This window comes from Vanessa atalanta, chromosome 22 (assembly GCF_905147765.1).
Source record: "Vanessa atalanta chromosome 22, ilVanAtal1.2, whole genome shotgun sequence".
Taxonomy (NCBI): Eukaryota; Metazoa; Arthropoda; class Insecta; order Lepidoptera; family Nymphalidae; genus Vanessa; species Vanessa atalanta.
The window spans coordinates 7154338-7174949 of record NC_061892.1 but is presented as its reverse complement, the minus strand read 5'-3'; the positions used below and the strand labels follow the sequence as shown (position 1 = coordinate 7174949).

At 30.8% G+C, this 20612-nt stretch overlaps 1 protein-coding gene across 1 annotated transcript; it reads left to right on the top strand.

The window, feature by feature from the left end:
• Positions 1–4869: 4869 nt before the first annotated feature.
• On the top strand, positions 4870–19584 carry LOC125072739 (YY1-associated factor 2). Its single transcript, XM_047683420.1, has 3 exons — positions 4870–5169; positions 13477–13646; positions 16982–19584. Exons 1-3 carry the CDS (start codon positions 5034–5036, stop codon positions 17084–17086), a joined length of 411 nt encoding a protein of 136 aa, XP_047539376.1. The 5' UTR covers positions 4870–5033; the 3' UTR covers positions 17087–19584.
• The last annotated feature ends 1028 nt before the right edge of the window (positions 19585–20612 follow it).

The window sequence follows — 20612 nt, the reverse complement described above, 5'->3', positions numbered from 1 at the left end:
TATCCTAATTTCTCAATACCATTTACGAGTGAAAATTATATTTAAACCTGAAAAATAATTTTACCTACTTTGTTTTTACATGGCATTTTATTAAATACATTTTTTATTGGTTATCTTCCTAAGTCTGTTTTTATTTTAATCATTTTATTTAAAAATATACATATATTATGTAACTGCAAGTTTAGATATTTGTTCGCTTGTATTTTTTGTTTTTTATTATTGTAAATAGTTCACAAATCCATAACACAATTGACATTATATCTTAGGTACGTAGTTATTATTATTAAACGCAGAACATTGATGTCACTTCTAATAAATATCATTCACAGGTCTAGCGGTACTCCGTAACTTTTTCTTTTCTATGCAACAAGTTGCGTTGTGCTTGATGCATGGAGCCATAGACACTTTAATCATGTGTTTTTCAAAACAAGTTTTATTTATAGTTGAAAAATTCAGGCTATTTGTTGATTGAAATACTATTTTCTCTTTTCTATCACATACGTTATGGATAAAATATCTATCTAGTATGCAATTAATTATAATGAATAATGAAAGTTAAAACTTGAATGATCTAAGGAACTAATTATATTTATTTATTACAATAATGTAATTATATATAAATTTACAATTTAATAAGAAAAACAAAACAGTGGTTGCAAACACCAACCTCTCGAGTAGAAACAGCGTAATTAAAAAAAAAAAGAAAAAAAAACACATGGCGGAATTTTTTTATCTGTGCAGCGTCCCGTCGCAGCTACAATAAGTCTCGAGTTGAAGCAACAAGTGGAGCAGGGGTGTGAGGGACGTTCAACTGCGCACTGCGACTTACAAGAAATTTTATCTTTACTTTACATTTAGAAATATTTTACATTTAAATATTGTTATTTAAAAATTTTATTAAATACATATACAGAATCGTATATTTAAAAAAAAATTGGAATGATAAAAATGACCAGTAAAATTCAAAAGAATTAAATAAAAGCTATTTATTCCGTTTCATATATCTAGCACATTCAAAGCTTATAATGTTGACGATAAAATGTCAGTAATTATATATAATATTTCTCATGTTATATGTATTTCTAAAAGCAATAATATTTTAATAACTCTCAGGTACTATAATATTTACTTGAAGAGCTTGGTGTCATATTCACTATCAATTGCTTTGTCTGGCATTGCATGATATTACGTTGATATAATTTGTTACTTAAGTTACCTTGAATAGTATCTGTTGCGCAAAAGACTGTAGATATTTTATTATGAATCAGAGTTTATTAATTCAGAGTGTAGCGTTATATCTAAAAGAAAATGGTCAATACGTTACTAATGTATACGTAAATATTTATTTTATTTATTGTTTTTTTATTTATTTTATCGGTGAAATAAATTAAATAATATATTAATTATATTTACATAAAAAACATTCACATAAATAAATTAGCTTTATACAATTTCAATCATATTATATTAGTAAAAAGAAACAAATCCGAAAAAGAGTATGTTCATAAAAAGTATATTAATTTAAATCACAGATGATAAAAAAATATCTCCCTGGTGCGATGTTGAACGTCCCATAAAGATACATGACAAACGCGACAAAACAAAACTTCACTTTTGCACGTTCCCGGTACCTATTTTGTGGAAAGCGCGCGAAATACTATATTACGTCTACAATCTGAACAATGACCGCTTTTTTTTTTTTTGCAGTAGCAATGCATACGACTTACTCGGTTTTTATCTGTTGAATGACTTAAAAAAAAAACACATATTAAATTAAATTGTACTCAAGTAAAATGAATGAATCACTTTTATTTACCTAAATTTAATCAATTAAACTTATAAATTATAAGTTTAATAGATTAATTTTTTTCTGTTAGTATCTGTTTTTTAGTGTAGTAAACATTAGCCATCCGAAACTTTGAAGCAACTCGAACAAAGCGTTTTGTAAAAAAATATTAACCCACTGATTAAGGTGTCATAATTTATGCAGTGACCATTTTTTTATGACGCTGATATAATGTCAATCATTATGAATTAAGAGGCTGAAGGGCTTTCTAACAAAAAAAAAATCTGATCTTCCATACAATCTTTTATCCCCACCTACAAAACGTTTGTACGAAATGCCAATTCCCATTTCGTACAAACTTTCATCCCCAATAGAACCTTCTTAGGAGATAGATTCTGATGAGAATTGAAAAAAAAGATTGTACTAGTTCTCACTTATTCTTCTTAGTTAATACAAATAATATAAGATACCTATATGTCTTTATTTAAAAAGGAGAGGGTTCGTATAGCTGGCAAGCCATCTAAATAATATTCATAATAATATCTTACTTTACCCAGGGGCTATGTGGCATTATCAAACCTCAATGTACAAAGTCCGCTAACAAGCAAGAGTAGGTAATAAAACCTTGAATCGAATTTTATTTTTTAATTTGATTAATGAAGGCCATGTACACTTTTTTAAGTCGCCGTTATGGTTTATGGTTTTTTATTACTGCTTGTTATTATTTTTTAAATAGTTTCTATTTTATCGTGTGTATTATAGTTATGGTAATATAAGACTTGCTTAAGCCATAATTATGTACCTTACGTAAAAATTACTGACTACATATTCTAGAAAATATTTAAAGCTATAAGCCTATTGCAATCGAAGTAGGAATAAATATAAACAAACCATAGATTTACGTATTTCAAGAGATTTGCTATATTGTGTAATACTAAGAGTTTACGATTAATAAGTATATCTTTATTTATAGTACTAAACTATAACACTTAAGTATTTATATCAACTTAATTTTACTTTGCAAATTTCGATAACAGTTTCAAAACGCAATTTTTTCGCAAATCCATAGTGAATATCATAGATTAATCAAACTTTCGACCAATGATATCCCATCAATTTGATATCAAATGTTGTTTATTTGGCTTTTTCCTGTTATGGTTAAAATAGAGTATACGAACATACTATACGCAAAAGAGATATTTGTAAACGTTAAAATCCGAAGTAAGTATTCGGTCTAAAATATTAACGCAGGTAGAAACTGACAAATACCATCAGAAAAAAAAGGTTAGCATTTCTGAGAACGGTCGTATGAAGTGCAGCTTATAAAACCTTTTTTGTCGGCTAACATTTTATGAAAAGTTCCACTTTAAGACGGGATACAGTATGGTTATTGTACACAGATTATATTTAACTACAAGTAAAAGGTTTCCGTAGGTACATACTAAATTTAAAATTATATTGAATATAGGACCGTCACTTCGTGCGTAGATATGAGATAAATACTTACTACACACAACAACTAGACGTATAGTGCGCTATCAGCACTCTGTCGGCTTGTTGCAGTCTCGGAACTCGCGCTTAGCGCAAATCTGCATTTTTTAAATGTAATCGGTAGGCGGACTTTCAATTAGGTCGCACCTGGTGCATTTTTTAAATTAAACCAACCGTGAGACATAAGATCTCCCTTATGTCTACAATTACACAGGCTCACTAATCCTTTAAATATAAATAGAATATCTGATCAGTAAGTAGTATATACCCAGCCTGGTTTACATAAAGCTCTACGATCAAGCACATATTATGTTTATACTATATATAACTAAAGAACTGTATCTGTCCTGTTCTGCCTTCTGACGTAGAATAAAGCCATTCTAAGAAAAATATTTTAAAAATAATACACAGATTTGGCTCGTTATGATTCACTCTAAATATTATAAAACAATGTCCATCCGCCGCGTCTATCTGTCTGTTTTTTTATTTGTTTATTGCAATGTACTTTTATGCATTATTAAACTTGCGCACTTAATTTACGCATTTTGTGATTCAATGAAACATAATAAACAAATGTTATAACATCGGTTACAATTACCATATAATACGGCAGGTCCGTTCCGGTGGCAGAAATAGGAAATAACAATAAATAAAAACACAATTAATTGGTTTATCAATTTAATTAAACATATACTTTTATCCAATTCTATTCAAATATCTATTTATAAAAATGGAACAATAATGCAGTTTTTTTTTTAATAATTCCGTCCAAATGTCCTTCGCTCCTGGAGGAGTGAATTGACACAATACAATGGTCACATTCCAATGTGACCATTGTATTTCGCGCAAGGAGTAATAGAATTGATAGCAGATTTTTATTTACTTTTAATAATTTTCTTCAGTTTCGATATGTTTGCTGATTTCGTTTACTCATGAGGTATCGACACAGGAAAAAATCCATGAGCGTGATGAGAACTAGCAATCTTGTTTGCCAAGACATATCCCCAAAACGGATTATAAGATTTTTTTGAAAAAAATTGTGTATAATAACAATGTTTGGGAAGTTGCTGAATTTTTTATTCGGAACTTTTATACTCACAACCGAAATATTATATGTAAACAAAACACACGACAAGCAACAGCACAACAATTAGTTTTGAAATACGCTTTTATTGTGAACTTATGTTGTTCACTATCCACTAAAAACTGCGACATTGTTGTTAAGTATTCCTCAATAATATGAGAACAGTTATAAATTTAAATACTAATTCTTCCACGAAACCTCCTTTACTATAATATTCTAAACACAGTTTTTTGAAAGCTTTGTTTTTAATATCATAAAATATACTGTATTTATGTATTGTTTTAATTTATATAAACACTTATTTAACCTATCAAAAGATCACCTCATCATTAGTTGTATAACAATACTTAAATAGCATTGTATTTGCTTTTTGTCAATAAGTGAGTACCACACATAATGATTTTTAATAATTCATGTTCCTCTAAAAATTCTACTGTAATCTGTGTAATTGTCGGTAAAACGGTTACAGCAAGTGGCGCCAGCTCTGTTTTACCGACGAACATCGCCGATCTGTCATGGCGAATCGTGGTGTACGTTTCGTGCACAGTAAAACATAAATAATGATTCTTAGAAAATATATTTTACTAATGTGCGATAAAAAAACTCGTGCCTATTCTAAAATATCATGATTAATGTGTGAGTCATATAATTTAGGTTTAAGTGAGCGTTAAAATGGACAAGAAAAATGCCATTCGGAGAGGCAAGAGGCCATCCAAAGTTCTCGAAGAAAATTATTGGGATTGCAGCGTGTGTACATACAGGAATAACGCTGAAGCTTTTAAATGCTCAATGTGCGACGTTAGAAAAGGTAATTAAAAGCCATTTTACGCCTAAGTATCCAAAACCACATTATACAAAATAATTCTTAAATAAATTTCGGACGTGGATTGTTGGTTAAGAGTAATTTTCATAATTTGCAAAGTTAATTATTACGGCGAAACGAATTTGCATTGCATTAACTCGAGTGCCGTATAAATTATGCATAACCTTAAAAAGGTACGAAAGCAAGTATTGATTGGACGGAACCTAACTTTCGTCACATAAGAGAAACGTTTTGGTCAACATTCTCCTTTGAAAGTAATAGGTATAATAATTCATTATTTAAACTGCCTCAACAACTTTTACTTAAATACTGTACATCAATTTTATGTATATGTAACATTAACTTAGTCATATTTTTCAAGGCGAATTATTTTTTATGATAATTCGCTTATAAGAACATAAGTAATTGAAGTATTAATATTATAACAATCCTTTTTTTTATCTGTTATGAATGTAAACAAATTTCCTATTAAAATTAGTACTAAAGTATCCCACGGTCTAGCGCCACCGTCGCATATAACCCTATCACGATCAATTACCGTTACTATAACCCGATTCAATGTAAAGTAAGGACTTTTTAAATCGTTGGTATAAAAATCGTTGACCTTTTATCATACACGGCGTATTGTATGTCTATTTATAATTTTATTATACCTGTATATTATTACAAGATTACATACTTTAAATTTATATAATTATTTTCGACAAATTCATATATTTTTTTATTATGGAAATGTTCTTTGTGAAGTCTGTGTATGTTTTTTTTAGTACAATTTTATTTATGGAAAAGCAAAAAAATTTGTTTATGTTATAATATTTATATTTTTATTTGCATTGTCTACGATAGTTTTTAAGAAGTTTTAAATGACAAACATTTAGAAGAGTAATATTTACGTACAAAGTTATTTAAAAATATGTTACGTATTTTCCTTAGTGATGTAAATTTGGGTTTTACCGACTGCGAATCATCAGCCAGATAAAAAATCGGTAAAAAAAATTAAGCGGTGCCCAAATGTCGAACGTCCCATTCCTATGTTGCTTGCAATATCGTGCAGTCTTACTGCACTACTCATCTGTTTGCGTTGTATCATGAAACGACAACTAAATTAAATACTGACCGAAATCAAAATCAAAATTTTGGTAATTGATGTTATATTTTTAGTCTAAATGTACCATTACAGACATATATTACCAATACTAATTTTTAAAATTGTGGTAGAATTGTAACTAGAAATCTTAAGGAAAAATTAATACCTTAAAGACATAGTCAAGAGAATTAATCAAGAAAATGATATTCGTTCGTTATTATTTCGTTTCTTATTTTTTTTTTTCTTAATTTATCTTTTTAGAATTAAGCAATAATTTAAAGATGAATAAATTTGAGTGTCTTAATTAGGCAGTGGGATCGTCATAAAATTTTGTATACACGTAGTCAGGGGTACAGAGGACATAGGGTGACACCTGTTATAACAAGTGCGGCCAAAGTCGCAGGCGAAAACTGACTCAAAATGGTTAATGTGTATCGTAATAAAGATGTGAAAAACAGATGGTGCTTCAACCACAAACTTGCGGTTTGCTCTACATGCTATGCAGTAAAAATATTGTTTATGTATCTCGATGTTATTCCATCCAATATTCAGTGATAAAGAAAACACAAGGACAAAGTACCTTGTGCGAATAAAGGGCTTATACATTACGTACGTACATACATACATACTTAATGCTACAGCTCGTCAAATGTACAGCTTAATTTTGACTCAGTCGTACGTATTGACTGAATTATAACCTTGTGAAGCAGAACAGTAAAAAAGTAATTGAGTGTTTCTTTCAATGTATCTTTGAAAATTAGCAGTGTATACACTCCCGGTCCTCGGAAATCACTTAAAGTATTTCGTCCAGTTCATGAACGATCTCTGGTTGTAACCGATCGTTATCCATCAGACTATCAGTTTGAGGAAATAGAGGATTAGTAAGTGTTATTTTTCTGATTGTTAATATAAATGAGTACTAGTCATTCCTCTTCGATGAAAATGTCGGTCGTAATCAATCAAGAAAACATCAATGTTACTTTTGTCCCGATGTTTATTTCGACTTCGTCCGGTTGAAATGAAAATCTTATATACTTCTCGATCGCAGGGCTACCCACCGGGTCCAATTTGAACCATCGGAGGACCCACTCCAATGTAAACTAAAAATGACATCGAACTCGGACCAACTGTATTCCTATATATAATGTATGTATGTTGGGTATATATAATATATATGATCCTTGGCCATCCAAGAAAGTAAAAAGAAAGGTGCGTTTAAACTTAAACGTATTTTTTTCTGGAGTTTTTTTTACTAATTAAACAAATATTGGTATCATAGAACGTTCAAAGGGATTTTCAATCTTGACATCTTTGATGCAGCATGATATACTGCGACAATATTCACTCTTTTTGGCGATGAATTTTGCTAATTTATAACGATTAAGATACGTTCCCGATTCTATTCTGAATCTAACCTCGATCGAACCGTAACTAGACCGTTGTGTTAGCAAATAGGAATTATAATAACTGAACGGCAACGATTACGTTTCGATTCGATAGTGGTAAAGTGTCAGTTAGTTAGTAGAGTATACCACTGTTCTTTAGCGTTACTGTAGCGATAAGGTCTTTTCTTGTACATTTTCCCTGTATTTAATCTGTATATAATTTTCATCGATGTATCAATAAATATTATTTGTTTATAATTAAATTAAATCATAATTGAAGTTACAATTTTCGACAATTTGTCTTACATCTGTATGTCCACAATAATTTTAAATAGCATGAGATCCATTGATCCCACTCTCAAGATATTAGGGCGTGTACCGACACTTCCCCTTTACCAGAGCCTGCCGACGTTCTGCCAACTGTTTTTATCGTTATTGCTCCAGCTGCCGCTGCATGCATATAACGAACCATTGAATAGAACACGTGGATGATCGCAAGCTAAAATCCGGTAAAGCACCGCTGACTACGTGTTTTAATACATACGGTGGTAAAAAGGAATTCTGTCACAAGTATATCCACCAATCCGAATTGATGCAGCAGGTGGTTTATTTTCCAAATGTACTTTTTAATTTGGCCGCTTATTAAATTTCTTGATTTGTCATCTGTTTTTAAATTATTTAAATAATTCTTCTATCGTCGCTTTAAAAAAATCAAAAAGATAAAATTATATATAGCGCAAAAAGCGACCATTTCGCTTACCAGCTATTTATTCCAGAAATTTCTATACACGCATAGTAACTAACTGCACGAAAAGAGGAAAATAGTATACATTAACGTTTACTAATCAGTGAGGAGCCGTTTTTAATGTAATGTTTAACTGTATATACTTGGTGTGGGCAGCCCCTGGTAGTTACCACCCACTCATCAGATATTCTTCAGTCAAATAGCAATACTTGGTATTGTTGTGTTCCGGTTTGAATGCTTAATGAGACAGTGTAGTTTTCCCATGGTTGATAGCGTGGTTAGTGTTTCTTACAGTGCTACTGTTTGGGCGGTGGGACCACTTACCATCAGGTCATACACTAAATTAATAAAAAATAAAACTTTTACTAGAAGATGCTGATCCCTTCGTTTTAGAGAAGGATTTAGTATAATATAAAATTATTATATAAGTACAAGATCTGCGTGAATTTAATGTTTGTTGAATGTACGTAGAATATAAATAAACATTTCTTTGTTTGTGCCCTTAGTCCCATACCCTCTCATACCCCTCATACGTCACACCTCAGACACTCCATTCATGCCTTAGGTCTTCACCTCCATCCCTCTACGCGTCACTCTTTTAGTTACAATATATTAGTTATTATATATACTACCTACATTCAATACAAAGTATGAAATAAGATTATTTAAAATAAATATAAATGTCTCTGATTAAAGATTCGATATACAAAGTCAATCGGAAGACATGGTCGTCGAACGACGTCATCACAATGTATTTTGAGATCTATTTTTGCTAATTTTTGTTTGTGTCGATAGATGAGCCGGTATACAGTAACTTGGAACTAAACTTAGTTCACAACTTTACATTAGAATGATAATAATTTGTAATTAATAAAACATATTATATATAATTTTATATTGTCAAATCAATCTGTCTATACATTTATAAAATCATTTTAATGACTTACTTTTAACATAGAGTAAAAACTACTGAACCTATTAAATTTAAATTTAGAACATAGCTGTATGACGTAATCATTTGTTAAGAAACGTCTTTGGAAAAAAGGCATAACTTTGTATCTTTTTTTTATAAACTTCGATGTAAGGACTTGTTACCTTTTCGAAATATAATTTCAAATAAAATTATATATTTCCCTTCTATCAAATAAAAAAACAACTTCAACTTATTTTCCATTTAAGCTATATTTAAAATACAGCCAAGCGCGAGCGTGACTTGCGCACGCTTTAACATCGTGAATCGATTTTCAGTCTAACACTAGGTAACGGAAACTTGCACGAAATTATTATACCTATAAAAGAGCTTGCAATAATAATATCGTAAAAAGTCGAGGCTGTTGTTATTATAATGAAATAATGTTAGGTATTTTATCATAGGCAACTTAGTTTACTTTGTATTGTATTTTAATTGAAATATAAAAGTCCTTGCAAAGAGTTTTTTTATTTTTTTATTTTATGGTTTTACCATTCCCAAGGAGGTCTATCATTGTTCGTTCCCTTGGACATTCAAATTTTTTTTGGTGGAGATAACTCATATTTATAAAGTAGAATGTATAAAGTTATCTATGATTTGAGTTTGATTTTACATACACTCACATTTGAATATTTTATGCACACATACAAACCTAACAGAAACAAGTCCAAACATAGAAATACATGTAATGTAGATTGATGATGTATAAGATTTGCATGCAGAGGGCAAATGTGATTGAATTCTTCCAGCCATTTTTGTGCGATGCGTGCTAAAAGATATACATACAGCCTAATTAAATCGAAGCAGTTTATTTAAATAAACAAAGAGTTTTTAAGAGACATTTTCTACGCCATTTGTATACTATAGCAATGTTTACTTATAACACAACACTATTTCACTAACTATTTCGTTCCGATAACGACTTCGCTTAGCCGAAACTGTAATGAATACCATGGTTTATTGAAAATCTTGACCAATGATATCGCGTCAAGTCAATGTCAAAATTGTATTGAATGGGCGTTACTATACTGTTCATGTATCATGTAGTTATGTATGACAAAAAGGTCCCAGTTATTTGTTAGATGTATTTCGCCTTTTCAATTTAAAAAATGTACGTTTTGTGAAGGTATAGTGGCTATTTGGAATCGCTGAAATGGAATGGTCTTGTCGTGATTTACGGGACTCGACTTGTTTTTGAAAACTTAAAAAAAAATCTTGTCCGTGTAAGGCGGTGCAATAAACTCTACCAGATTTAAGGCTATACTCATACATATATTGCTTAGCAACTACTCTTAGTTTTTTTTTGATAACATTTCTAAATTGCGTACAATTTAAAAGTTATTTATTAACTTAGTGTTGACAGTACTTAAAAAAAATTGTTTAATTTTCGGTTCATTCGCTTTTCTTGTTTCTTACGTTCATGAATCTTCGGGTGAAACTTAGGTATTGGTAATAACTGGTATCAACTATCAATAGTTGTTCGTTAAGTTTCGAATAATACCATTTTTCGAATCTCCTATGAATGTGAAAACTTTTATATAATTGTTAAAGCCCGATTTCGAATTATGTATTTGTCGTCTTCGGTAGCCTTCTATAAACCAATGGTAACCTCTCAAATGTTAATTCGTAAGTAACAAGCCAATGGAAGCCTCGGAGATAATTATTTCTGACTAGTAGGCAGAATTGCAGTCTTGGCCTCCATAGGCCGCTCAGTACAAACCGCCCGTTAGTTTCTCCTAATTGGAAAAAGTCGTGATTATGATATTTCGATGATCTCTTTGTTGCATTTTTATCTTAACTTGTACTGGTTCACTTATTTCTTTTAAAATCACTTTCATGTTCCTTCTTTTCGCCCCAGCACGTTTAGTGCTCATTGTTGCCACCCAGATATCGTGTAGATGGACCAAGGCCTGGGCTTAGTAGGCATAACAGCAAGTCCGCCAATTATGAATAGGTTATCTTATCTAGCCTCTTTTGCAAAAACTTTTTCAGCGTTGTTGCACCCATCGAGAAGATGATGTTTTAAAACTCAGGTGAATAGTTTTAATCAAAATAGCTAAGTTTACCATTGAAGAATTTGAACGCTACCCACTTTCTTCGTCCAATCATAGAATTCAATATTGTTAGTCAAAATTATTTTCTTAGAGAATGACTACTCAAAATACGTATTCGTTATTTTTTATTATATTAAAGGATACATAAACTTAATTGTATGTAGCTATGTAATTTCATTTGAGTAGTAACAATTGAGTTTCTTGTTGGTTGGTTTTAGTAGGTGTTCAATTTTAAACATGGAAATAGGGATAACATCGTGTGTATTTTACCCGTTTTACGTCGGGACGGGCAGCTAGTCATTTATATAACCAGTAGTTCTTCTTTAGGTGAAATATTATTTAGTTTTGCCAAAAGCTATTTGTAAAATGAAAAATCATCGTTTGTTTTATCGTCGTTTTTATCAAACGACAGGATCTCGACTTGATATGCTGCAAGGCCATTTATCGTCAAGTTAATATCAAGTTAATCGTATATGTGCAAATGGTTCTTCTCTATTAAATAGTACATAAACTGCGTCTAAATCTTTTCATCTCTAAAGATATATCAAATTCCGTTTATACATATAAGATTAACATACAAACATTATGTAAATATACTGTAATATATATTCGATACTAAAAACCTTTTACAACTATTGTCGATAGTCTAATGTAGTTGGTTTTAAGACGAGGAAGCGTGCTAATGGCGAAATTGTGTCGTGTTGGAATATAGAAGCAGGGAAATTGAATTGAGAGGCACAGCGAGGCCCGAGGCGGAGACGAAAGTAGTTTTGTACTGTGAGAATCTGGGTATTGTGTATACTATGTATAAATTACCGCTACGTGTATTTGTGTTCTATTTATTTATTACTAAATTCAAAAAAAGAATATTATAATATACATTTTTAATTTATTTGAAATTGTACGTCGAAGATCGCGTCTTAAAATCCGGAGAAGTAACACTGAGTTTTCATGTGGTTGTTTTGTTTTTAGTAATTATTTCGGCGGTTAGGAAACCATTGTAATGGTATTTAGATCCGAAAGTCAGGAGGCCTTTGCCCATTTGTCACTTACGGGCAAAGTATAAATACAGTCAGTCTTATATATAAAGTGACCGATAAGATTATCAAATACTTAGAAACATCTAAAGGATTAATAATATTCACATAACAAGTCGCCTAGTTTAGACCATCCAATTCGCACAAACACATATATCGGAGCACGATAAATATACGAGAGCATTAAAACCTTCATTGAAAAGATACTAAGCAAAGCGTCAGTCGCTTCTAAGTATTCAAAAATATTCTTCTATATTTTCATCATGAAAACAAACCCTCACACATTTTAAATACATTTCACTCAGTTAGATATTTTTGATTCTGATATATGTTCCGTATTTTTGAGTACTTTGGATTGATCTGTTACATTATATACTAAATATATATACCTATATACAACATTTAGATTGAAGAAAAAAAAAGTAAATTCTTGTTTTTTTTTTTCCAATTCTCGGCTTTACTATAATATGCATATATATTATAAATATTAACCTTCCTCCTGAATCACTTTGTTTATTGATCAAAACTGCATTAAAGTCCGTTGCGTAGTTTAAAAGATCTAAGCGTACAGACGGCGGGAAGCGACCTTGGTTTATATGTATATAGAAATGGCGCTGACTGTACATTAAATTATGAAATGCAAACCATATAAAAAGTCTATAACAGTCCACGTCTTATAACAATAAGCTATCAGGTTACGAAGGCTAATTGTCAATTGGATTAGAAGTCTCTTCGTGAATCCTTATAAAGGAACGAACGATATTAAGGCGATAAATTGAATTTTATTTCTTTTTTTTTTTTTGATAAGTTACCTGTTTGTAAGTAATTTTAAGATGACAATTTTCTAATATTGTATTTACTACAGTTTGAAGATACCAAAGCGGTTCCCACATAACTCACCTTCTTATATAGTTCTCAAATAAAGCCTTTTTCATACTTCAGTCGTGATCAAATTGAAATTATTGTAATTATGTCTCTTATAGCTTTAATATGAAAATATTTTATATTAAATAGGAACATCAACGCGTAAACCGCGTATCAACCCGGCGCTGGTCGCTGCGCAGGCAGCCGGCACCGCCCCCACGAGCTCGCAGAAACGACCGCGGTCCGCCAACTCCCTCAAAAAGAAACGACGCCAGCCACGACTCAACAACGTGGACAGAAGTTCCGCTCAAACAAGAGAGGTATGGGTGACGTATTCATTTTTTAATTAGTTATACTTTCATTCATAGACTGCTAGTAGGGATATCTTCAAAATATTTGGGTAACGCCCAATCATTAATTATTTTTATAATTAAAAATATGTAGGCAGACTGGCAGTTGCCATCTGATGGTAAGTGGTTACAGGCACTGTAAGAAATATTAACATATTACATTGTCATGCGTCACCAACCTTGGGTACTAAGATTGTTGTTGTTGTTTGTGCCTGTAGTTACACTGGCACAACTCAACTGCCATATTTCAAAATGTAACACAATAATACTGAGTATTGTTCCTTGAATTTGAAATGTGTGATGAATGGGTAGTACCTACGTACACACTTTATATTACTTTGCTTTGAGTGGTTGAGACACATCTTAGATCGCATGATTGGTAGTACATTACATCGCTGAAACGAGCCAACGAAACTAGCAGTTCAGACAAAAAATGTCATGACTTGCCTGTACCAGAAAATATTGTTTGTATAATGGTTTACCCTTATAGAAGCACCTTTGATCAAAGATGATGTACACAAAACAAAGTTTTAAAATAGTAAATAGTTTTCGTTTTTTTGAAACTTCTGATAAAAACAAAAATACAATTTTTTCACGACCTTATTTCTTATATGATTTACTGTATATTTGACCCGAGTCGATTCTGAGACTTTAAATTCTTTGGACTTGCTCAGTAGTCGATAGGAACCGAGAGATTAAATAAAAACAGCAGTGACATTATTAAAAAAAAACCTTTTATCAATTAATAGAATAGAATAAGAGCTCGGTAGTAGTCCAAAAAACCAAGTGTCCAATTTGATTGTTGTCTGCTAGTTTAGTGTCTGCTAGTTTCAACGACGTTAGTACATTGGCGATGTCAGTAGTTTAAAATTCTTATAATGCGTGTGTATTTGGGCGAAGATGACCGATAACCATTCTAGTCTAGCAAGTCTAATTGCTAGATTGCTTTCTTTAAATAAAATGAACAATTTCAGAAGTAATATTTTAAGAAGTTTAAAATCATAGTCCGTGAGGGTTTGCCGATATTCTCTATCGGCCTGTCCCATCTCGTCCATTGTCAAGTTTTAACTAGTAACGAAGAGTATCAAATTATTAGGATGGTTTAGTTTAGTAAAAGGATTTCGTTCAAATATGGTACCAATTGTAGTATTGTAAGTTAGAAGATATGAGTCAGAAATAATTAGAATATTATATTAACAGTTGTAGTTGGTAGTTACTCATACCAGACGTAGATCTATATCGTTGGATAATTGCTAGATATTGTATGGGTATTCTACTAGGTACAGTGTTTTGTTCTATTCCAATATAGTGAAATAAATTCTCGTTAGATTATTTGCTACAATTTTCTAGAATGTTCTAGTAATTATGTGATAGAGTCATGGTAATCGGCATGATTTAGGTTATTTGTTTTGTCTTCGACGCCTTTTTCTACTTCATGGAATTACCGAATTTGTTGTTTAAAACTGAAAAAGAGTTCGTCCGATGAGAAAATGCGTACCCAGGTCATACAGATCGGATCGAATGGACGATGTAACTTTAATTTTTTCTAAAGAACAAATAAGTCGATTTTGAGCCAAATATAATTTTACATCATAACCTATTGATGTAAAATTACATAACAGTGTAACATAACACTGTAACAACGTTATGTGAACGCCAGGAACGCTTTAACTCAGCGGACTTTAGTAATTTATTATATGTATGTATATCTTGTCTAAAAATATTTGGCATGTCACTCATCTATGGTAAAATGTTGCAATTTTATCATGTAAATAAATTTAGTGTTGCAATATCAAAATACAATACTAGTATTAAATACAAAAAAAATCATTAGACGTTTTATAGCAATATAAAATATTTCACAAAAAGGAAAGTGACGATACCAACAGTTACGTAGTGGTAAAAGGTGTGGTAGAAGATATGGTACGATAAAATGTTTTAGATCAAGATATAAATGAAGTATTCACATATTTTACCATAAATGAAGATCTACGAACCGATAAGAAATTAAAATCTTTGAATTTTAATGATGATATTTCACTTTCGAGACAATTCGCCTACAGCTGATTTTTCACCTGCATGTCCTATACATACAGTACTCCTTGAAATGCGAAGTTTTTACGAGGTTTTCGTTATTAAGTCAAAATATTAATTCTGTAATTTTTAATTTTACAAGTTACACATGAATATGTGAACGATGAGCGAATTTTTGCTTGTTTTTTTTTTCTTAATCGCATTGCGAATGAAAACTTCTTGGTGACGTTCTGTTTTCGTAATTCTAAATTACTTATAAATGGATCTTAAAGATGTCTGTGTATGTGAACAGTATAAGTAGACTTGGGTATAATTAAAGCGGCGCTGAATTTTTTTTTGAATATGACATATAATTGGATTTCGTCATTTTTTTGTGGCTTAAGAAAAAGGGAGTATTGATGTAAAGTTAGTAGGGCTAGATAATCCTTTTGTCGCGATTGTCGATTAAATTTATAGGAAAATGTATGCAATTGTAATATTTGTTATATTTAAAACATGATCAGCAATTATTGTATTGAATATTTAGATGAGAGGACAGTTAGAAAACGTCAAATTCAAAAATAAGATAGGACATATAATTTATTAATGTTTTAGATATTTCGGTAATTTTTCTTATTGAAATTACAACTTAAAAATGTTTTTCAAACAACGACGTTCTTGAAAATAATAATCATAATATAATGTAGTCACTTTCCTTAAGTTTATGTAATCGTTTTGTAAAGTAATGGACACTACACATTCGTCAGCAATTAACACAGCAGTACTCAGTATTGTTGCGTTCCGGTTTGAAGGGTGAGTGAGCCAGTGTTACTACAGGCACAAGGGACGTAACATCTTAGTTCCTAAGGTTGGTGATTGATGATGCAAGGAATGGTTAATATTTCTTACAACGCCATTGTCTATGGGCGGTGGTGACCACTTACCATCAGGTGGCCCATTTGCTCGTCTGCTTACCGACATGATAAAAAAATAAAATTAAACGATAAAATAGTCGGAAATTGATTAATATGAGGCGTTATATCTTCTAAGTATAGTAATCGACTTTATTATCCTTAGAATGTAGAGACTCTTACTGTAAATGTTTCATTATATTCAAATGTTCCGTTGAATTTTCTGTTTAGCGCAGTCGTATTATCAAATGTTTGGTTATTTCAATTTAGCTTTTCTGCTAGTTTTGCTTTTGCTTTTCTGCTAATTCTACTATGTCTAAACATACGAAGTGTAAGAAATAATATGTGGTTATTTTCTCATGTCCATCTATTGTCCATCAGGTAACTGTAAGCGGCGTAACAGTTGTCATAACAGAGTATAAACCTAAGAAGTCAGTTTCGAGCAGTTCCAGTGATGTTGAATCGTCGAACGACGCGCGACCTTGATGACTTTTATTGATGACCTATTTATACCTTTTTAGTAGCACTTATTTGTCGGAATTGGTCTTGATCTTGAGATGCCGACAATTTCCTGTTTGTACAAAGTTCTAATGTAATTTCAAATTTGGAAGAAAACGTGTAATTCTTAAATTAATTAGATCTCGAATGTTCGAAAATGTTGTTATTCGGAAGTTGTTCTACAGATTTAAAAAAAGAATTCAATTCGAGTCAAATGTATAAAAAAAAGACACTTTCGATATTTAAAAAAGGTGTACATAGGTCTAAAAAATTAAATTTTTCCATCTCGACTTATTCACTACTATTGTCTTAATAGTGCATACTGTTTATCCTTAGTGTAGGTACACTTTTGATTCGTAGTATTTATTTTTTTATTAATGTCTAAATTTATATAATGAAATTAACAAAAAGCTGGTATGTATGAATTGCTTTGAAATTAATTTATTCCTCTGTATTTATTGATGTTATAATTTTGTGGCCATTTGAAATGGCATTCTTTAAAACTAACCCCAGTTTCTACGAAGATATTGATATTATTCCTTAACTTAAATAATATGGGTATTAGTATTTGCGTTTCTGGTCTTAGTTTTGAAGAATGTTGAGTAGTTTTGGTCGTTTGGTGTAAATAAGAAGAAGACCAGCGTGGCACTGCCGAAGAGTAAGAAATGTAAATAGAAATTGTTTGAAGGGATTGTACAGATTATTTTAATAAAAACCTTGATCTTTTTAATGCGCTAGATGTCCTTAAGAATGAAGATTTAACATTATAGAATCAACAGGATTTGTACATTGCTATTTTCTTATCAGGATTCAGATGGTGAACTTTTCGACATATGTTGTTATTGAAGCTATACGGTTTTACGTACGAAAAAATCAAGTAACACGCACAAAAATATTCGTTAACGACAATATAACTACAAGGACCAGAGGTGATGAAATTTTTTGATCGTTTTAATCTACAAAATGTTCACAATATTTGTGATTTCGAAACCGAGAAGCGTAATATTGCAGTATTTTACATATGATGATTTTTTTGTATGGTTATTTGGAGAGGAGATGGGAATTTCAGTCTTCGATAAATACATTGTATTTGAGAACACTTATCATGCAGACTGCAATTTAACGTGATTGAAAATATGATACGAAATTATGTAACTAATGTCTCACAGTAATGTTTGGTCGATATAACTGCAGTCTGCGCAAACTATGGTCGAAGCTGTAAAGGTATGTAGGGGCAGGTCAATTAAATCACATTTTAATCAATAATCACAACAATTACATTGTTGTTTTATCATTAGCATTCATCAATCAACAACTAACAACACTCGAAACACTTCACGAATCATCGAACGTCGCGTCACTATCACAAATCGTAAGTTTTCTTGTATTTTTTTTTTTTTGTTGTTTGGTAGAGGATAGCGCAGTTTTTTAGCCAAAACACTAGGTAATATTGTGTTCGGAGCGTTAAATAAGTATTTATTCTAGCTTTAAGTTTTTGGATTAGGATTAATTTGACAAAATCACAAATTAATATTCGATGACGGTGTTATAGAAAATGTTTTTGGAAGTCATTTGTTTTTTAATCGTTCAACAATCGAAATACATTTACATATATGGCTATTTTGTCGTTGTGTGCTGTTCGTGTTTTCAATGGTTTCCGAACGAAATAAAACGCTAGATGTCATTAATAATAAATTATTTCACGAATAAATAATAATAATAATGTATATTTTGCGAATACGATGCAGTATTTTTATACGGTTTCATTAGTATCTAACTTAGAATGCAATGTTTGTTTTCGTTAGCGATTACGTTATAACGCTATGCCATTTATTCTAATTTATGTTAGACGAAAGTGTATCGATGTGGTAGATTATAGGACCACCTGTATCTGTATAATAAAAAACTGGATTGGTTTGTGTGCTGTGTGTGATTTTTTTTATCTATCTTTTTAAGTATATTTAAAAGATAGTTATAAAATAGTTCAATTTTTGAATATATAGATCAAGCTGTGTAGACTTACGCGAAGCATCTGCTTCGACTTTATGTGACTTGTTCCAAATGTGAAAAATTACTACTTGTATAACTCGTAACTTAGTATTTTGCTTTTTTTTTTTGTTACTTAATGGAATTTAATGTTAAAGGTCTTATTTTTACGTCCAAGTTGTGACAGATTTATTCGATTCAATTCTTAATTGCTTTTAGTTGTGCAAACATGGCACAGATTATTTCGACTTTGTCTCTTGAGTTTGACGTGATCTGACTTGACGAGGATCTGTCAGATGCTTTTTAATTTTTGATTTCGTTTCAATTAAAGGCTACGTTTTAACATAATTGCTAACATATAACGATATAGTGAAATAGTTGGACACCAATTTTTATAATGAAATAATAGGCGTTTGTAATTTATTACAATTAGTAGGAATTCGTAGTGAATGTAAAAATATTCATGATTAATTTTCCAATTTTATTCTATAAACATTAATATCCGGATACATTTAAAAAGAAATAACGTAAGTCTGGGCGCAACTTATTCCTATTTTTTTTCTTTGAAGTCAATTTTATTTGTAAGTGTTTATTTATTGTACAATCTAAAAATAAAAACGTACATTATATTATTTGTTGTACAAGTTATTGTCTATATCTTATAACCAAATAAAAAGCATTCGGTTAGTTATAAATATATTAAATACATTTTGAAAAAAATCCCTTTGATAATAAATTTCAGAAGTAAATTGTAGCTCTGTACTTGCAAGCTGGTAATCGTAAGTCTGGGTATTACTGTTTATACGTATAATTGTACTTCTTAATGCCAACATAAACACTTTTTTTTTTAAATACGTGAACTGTAGTTGTTATACAAATGAGTTATTTAAAATATAAAAATGTGAGCCCTTACGTTTCGTGTTTATGTTGGCGAGTGTGTAAGGGGCCTTAGGTAAAAAAAAAATAGAATTATTCCAAGCGAATAATTCATATTTAACGTTATTTTGACTGATGCTTTTCATTTTAATAGACTGAATTTTGTTATTTAAATAATTCAAGTAAATTCAACAACTTTTACAATTTTTAATTTATAATGGAATTAATTGTTTAAATTGCGGCAAATATGATAGTGTTATTAAATTATATTACTTTCAAATCATGTGACAAGACAACAAAAAGTCGAAACATAAATTATTACTTTTGTTTTTTTTTTTAAATTTTGTTTTTCTCATGTAACTCGAAGGTCTTGGACGTAAGGTCATAAGTTTTCTCTCACATGATTTTTTGGTGATGATATAAATTAAAATCTATATTTCAGCTAAATGTTAAATTAATTTGTAAATATAGCGCTAAATGTTAATTATTTTTAAGGTCAATATCGATGTATTGTATTGTATATAAAGAATGTGGAAACTAAGTTTGTTTTGTTATTTATCCCAATGATTATACGATCATTACTTTACCCCCTAGGGCCTTTTGGTGATCTCGGTGTTCTATATATAAAAACATCATATGTATGTATGTATGT

Excerpts from the sequence above, each read along its gene's own strand:
- LOC125072739 (XM_047683420.1), top strand. The coding sequence starts at position 5,034 with ATGGACAAGAAAAATGCCATTCGGAGAGGCAAGAGGCCATCCAAAGTT. Across the intron at positions 5,170-13,476 it reads AATGTGCGACGTTAGAAAAG|GAACATCAACGCGTAAACCG; the intron begins GTAATTAAAAGC and ends TATATTAAATAG. Across the intron at positions 13,647-16,981 it reads GTTCCGCTCAAACAAGAGAG|GTAACTGTAAGCGGCGTAAC; the intron begins GTATGGGTGACG and ends ATTGTCCATCAG.